Source organism: Glycine max, chromosome 7, assembly GCF_000004515.6.
Source record: "Glycine max cultivar Williams 82 chromosome 7, Glycine_max_v4.0, whole genome shotgun sequence".
In the NCBI taxonomy this organism is placed as follows: domain Eukaryota; kingdom Viridiplantae; phylum Streptophyta; class Magnoliopsida; order Fabales; family Fabaceae; genus Glycine; species Glycine max.
Genome location: NC_038243.2, coordinates 37,049,709 through 37,055,147, shown reverse-complemented (window position 1 = coordinate 37,055,147; position 5,439 = coordinate 37,049,709). Strand labels below are relative to the sequence as shown.

At 31.9% G+C, this 5,439-nt stretch overlaps 1 protein-coding gene across 1 annotated transcript; it reads right to left on the bottom strand.

The window, feature by feature from the left end:
- Positions 1–1,885: 1,885 nt before the first annotated feature.
- LOC100814555 (dof zinc finger protein DOF2.2) lies at positions 1,886–3,379 on the bottom strand. The gene has a single exon (XM_014777562.3). It carries the CDS (start codon positions 3,241–3,243, stop codon positions 2,377–2,379), a length of 867 nt encoding a protein of 288 aa, XP_014633048.1. The 5' UTR covers positions 3,244–3,379; the 3' UTR covers positions 1,886–2,376.
- Between the last annotated feature and the right edge of the window lie 2,060 nt (positions 3,380–5,439).

The window sequence follows — 5,439 nt, the reverse complement described above, 5'->3', positions numbered from 1 at the left end:
TTTGCCTGAGTTTGACAATAAAATATTTAAATGAAACTTTTATAAGAAAAAAATTGAAAACAGTTGTTATACATTATATTTGCTGTAATGATCGTGTTATTCGTGTAGGAAGTGTTTTTTGTCTCAATATCATCTTAAAAGCCATCTCGTTTACATTTGGGTATGATATGATTGATAGGCATTGGTATTTGCACCCTCAATTTGCTATTTAAACCCCCCACATTTCAGAAGTTTGTTTCTTGACAAAAATATTCCTAACAAAAATATTGCATATATCACCCAATCTTGTCTGGATACATATGCATATCACAGTATCTTATCAAGATACCCAACATAAAATTATTTCCACACTATATATTTTGTTGTATTCTTCAAAAAAATTTGTTTAGAACAAAAAATGTGTTTTTGTTGTGTAGCTGGACAAAATTTTGTCAAGACATGCATTGGTGCAAGAATTGTCCAGATGTATAATGAGAATATGTTTCTATAATATATCTTGACAAAATTTTGTTTAGACATATAAGGAAAATATTTTTTTTTTGCTATTAAGGAAAATACTTTTCCGCTACGTGATGTGTACGTTGACAAGATATTTCGATACAATAAAAATGTGTTTTCGTTATATTACTTGTATATCTTGACAAAATTTTGTCTACATATAAAATGAAAATATGTTTCTATTGGATATATAGATAATATATTGTTTAGATATGTGTTTCCATGATATATTTCAACAAATTTTTGTTGAGATACACAATGAAAACTTATTTTCATTGTTGTGCGGGTGTTAAATGTCAAATTTTTTTTTTTAAAAGGTGAGGATTCTTATTACCAATTTGTGGATACCAATATCCATAATTTTTTTTGGTGTTTTACTAATTGACACTAACAACATTAATGAAATTAGGCAAAAAGCAATATATATTGAATTTTTAAAAAAAAATTAAATGAGCAATTAAACTAAGTAGAGTGACCAAATTGAATAATGATTAACAAAATAATTTATTCATAAGTGTATTCTTTAAATAAGTTTTTATTTATTTTAAAATTATTTTAGATTAAAAAGACAAGGATAAATGATCATATTGGCCGTGTAAGTTGATGATAATTTAGTCACTAGAACCAAAATTCTTATTTAACCCTTAAATGGATAAAAAATAAGTTAATTATATTCTGTTATTAAGTTTTGTGAATCATTTTGTTATTGAGTTGTAATATTTAAGAATCAATTTGGTAATATATAATGTTACAAAAGTATTATAAAAATATTATATAAATAATATTATAACTTAAAAATATAATATAAATAATATTATAACTTAAAAATATAATTGACATTCAGCTGTAAAAGTACGCTTGGACGCCAAATCACAATATTAAGCAGAACACAATTACGTTTCTAAAAAACAAAAAAAAGGGAATAAAGTTAAGCAGTTAGATTCCCAGCCTAAAAAGAAAAGCAGAAGTGATTTAGTCACCCCACATGCACAATTAATGGGGAACCAGCTTTCTCATCAACTTTTTAAACGGAGATTTCACCTCTTTTATGCATGGGGTTGAAGATCACACATGGATGATGGAGTTAAAATAATGCATAATTAAGGATGTGATTGGGGATCTCATATTGATCAGGTTAAAATAATGTGTATGTGTGAGGGATAATTTTTATCTTACAAGATGATTATGTAAGATTTGAGTTGAATTGTGTTGTTGGACCTATAGTATTCCTTGTTATTGGATTATTATTGGACCACCTGCGGGCCCAAACCCGTAAGACATGGTTCAGTGCATAATTCGCCCTTAATCCTCGTTAATAAGCAATCTACTTTCCCCATCAAGAGTTATATTGAACACTATATGTAAAGGATCGGAAAAAATAAAAGGCTCACAAACTTTACCTTAGACTAATATTAAATCAAAATTACATGTAAAGTTTCCAAACCTAACACAACCTAGAAAGTCTCTAATTGTTACCCAAGAAACAAAATGGCTATGGTTATTGCTAATGCTATGTTTACATCGTACGCAGTCTTACCCTTGCATATGCAAATAGGCTGTTTCCAGATTCGAACCCATGACCAACAAGTCACCAAGGCACAACTTTACCGCTGCACCAGGGCTCGCCCTCAAAATCCTCTTCCATCAATAAACTAGAAAATTAATTCAATACATATATATATCCCGCTACTTATTATGATACTAGAAGGAAATCAAACACATGAAGGTTGTGACAAGACAAAATAATTATTCTCTCCTCTATTCTTAATTATTTTTTTTGTTCTAGCTCACAACCATTTTATTCAAATCAGTAATACCACCGTGAATGATAAAACTTTTTGTCTCTTCGTTTTAAGGGTGCTAACTAATGCTACAAGATTATTGAGGAGGACCAAACCCAGGGCGATGAAGCCAATGACTTGGGACCAAAGAAGAAGAACCTCCTTTGACGACATTGTTCTGATCAGAGTTTCCACCGATGGAAGTGGTGTTGACAGTAGCAGCACTCCACAAAGAAGCATCAGAAATACTAGCCCTATGGTTTGTACTTGTTGAAACATTGTTGATCAAGCTTTGCGTGCGAAGAGCCGAATGAGAAACAGCACCGCTGCTAGCCATATTTGATGGAATCAAACGTTGTTGCTGTTGTTGTTGTTGTTGTGCAGGATACATAGATTGTTGCTGGGGGAATCGCGGTGGAAGCGAATAAGCAGCGTTGAAGCCAGACACAAGAGGAGAATTAGAAGAACCAGCAAAATCACCACCAACTTTCAGGTACTGATTGAAAGGCTGTGATGTGTTGTTGTTCAGAGAATGAAGTGTTGCAAGAGAAGACAAATACCCACTTCCACCAGCAAGATGATAGTAAGGGCTAGTAGACTGAACCATAGTAGTGATAAGGGGTGGTGAAGGCCTCATCAACAGATTCTGCTGTGGCTGTGTGAGCAAATTGGAAGATGAAGAAGAAGAAGAAGAAAAAGATGAAGAATTTGTTTTGCCACGCTTCACTTTGCGGGAACCGCCACCAACGGGTATGTTCCTGAAGGTTCCACCGTGTGTCCAGTACCTTTTACACGTTTTGCAGAAGTGACGAGGCTGCGAGAGGCTATAGTTGTTGAAATAGCAGAACTTGGTGTTCATGGAACCGCAGCGTGGACATTTCTGATGCTGCTGAGGAGGTTGTTGTGTTGCTGCACGTTGAACTTGTCTTCTCTCCTCTCTCCCTTTTTCTCCTTCTTGTTCCATATCTTTGTCTCACTGTGATCTGAACTTAGTGTAGTTTGTGTTTTTTTTTTTATATCTTGTGGATGGGGTTAATTTGGTTTGTATTTATATATGTGTACTATGAAACATGGTTGGTGGCTTGGATTCGAATTTTAAAAGCTTTGTGTTTAAGATTTCGGGGGGCTGTGTAATGGCTCCACGTGTCCATTGTCCTTGAGATTCCTCTATACTTTGTGCATGCTTTTTTTACTGCCTATACCTACAATAAACTCAAAAGGCAACGAAACCATATCTGAGATTTTATTAAAACACTATGAGCATATCTGAAACTATGTGTTGGAATTAATTCACTAGGATCTTGTTGATTTTATTAAAACATTATTTTTGACCATATCTGAAATTGTGTTTTGGATTAATTATTAATTCACTAGGGTCTTATTAAATCTAAGTGGATTCTCGCAATCTAGGCTCAATAAATTTTATTAATTCACTAGGATCTTATTAAATCTAAGTGGATTCTCGCAATCTAGGCTCAATAAATTTGAGAGGATTGAAGTGTTTAAGAATATACCAAATGAGAAAAGATGAGAAAAGGAAAACTTGGTGTTTATGCAGATTTGGGTGGTTGGGGGATTGATGTGAAACGTGTACAAAATCCAAAAATGAAGGGTCTCAATCTGGGGTTGAGATAGAGAAAGAGAGAGTTTTAAATGGGGACTTGGATGTCAGATTATTATGATAAAAGTGTAAACAAAATAAATGGGGGTGGACTGTGGAGTCCCTTCTCTGACCAACTCAGAGAACATGAAAATGGAATAGAAATAATGCACTGAAAAAGTGGTGAGGTTTGTGAGGGGAAATGATAGAAAGAAAAAGGGAACAAAGGCCACCTGAAACTTATTTCACACGGTTGATCTTTCTCTATCAGCTCTGCCGGTACAAGGAGCAAATTAACAAGAGAAGTAAATACCAGCTTTGTGTGACATGGTACGTTGGCAATGGCAGATCACCTTAATCATCTCTTAATCATGTAGTCTGGTTAGGAGTTCCATTTCAAGTATCTGTGTATAGAAAAAAATCTATTAAAAAAAAGTAGTTTCTTAAATGGATCAGAGTGTCTAAAGATATCTCATGTTCATAAAAAATAAAAAAGAGAAATAAATTACTTAATCAAGATGATAGAAATAATTAATTCTAAATCGTTTTATAGCATTCTCAAATTAATTTCCTTTTTTTTGGTAAATATTTAATGCATTTATATTTTTAAAGTATTAAATACATCTATTTTTATTTAATATTTTTTTATAAAATAATAGTACCTCTTTTTTCATATCTTTAGATATTTTATCCTTCTTTTTTTATTCCAAATCAATGCATGTTTTAAAATTTTAAAGTGTAATTAATTTCTTTTTCTCAATTATACCCCTACTTAAGAGTCATTATAATTTTTTGGGTAAATCATGTTTTTGGTCCTTGAATTTTTCGAGTCTTATGGTTTTGAACCAAGATACTGAACGGAAAAAAAAAAGTTTGAGTATCTTCAAAAAAATGATATGAAGTATCTCATTTCTAACATTTCTAACAAAATTAATAAATAACATTTGTTGATAAACAATATTTAATTTTATTTTTATTAAATATCATCCCTTATATTTAGTTAATATTATTTAAATTTTGAAAGTCCAAATACTTAATTTAGTCTTAATCCTAATTATTTAAAAAATTAAATTAATAATTTTACCATTTACAACAACAAATTAAATTTTGATGGTTTAATTTTTTTAAAATTTAAAATTTTATTATGCCTTCAACAAGGTCTTTTGATCCGGGGCATTAGCCCAACAATTGTTTTGGGCTGAGAAGACCCAGTTGTTTTGGGCTGGCCCGGCATAAACACTCTTATTCACTCGAGGCATGTTTTACAGTGTGTTGAATCGCTGAAAGAAAAACCTAGACATAACACTCTTCGATTTCTCGCTCTAACTCATGCTCGTGCTCAGTTCATACTTCATACAGTAAGTGCTTTATTTTTCGCTAATTTGAAATCGATTTAGTGTTTCTCTGTTTTGTTGATTTTGTCCTGTTAAGTGAAGTTGGGTTTTGCAATTTCAAATTGATTTCAAATAAATATAGATTGCATTTGTTTGTATAACCAGGCTTGTGTAAGTGTAAGTGTAAATTTATCTTTAAGTAGATATTGTACGGTTAAAATGAAAA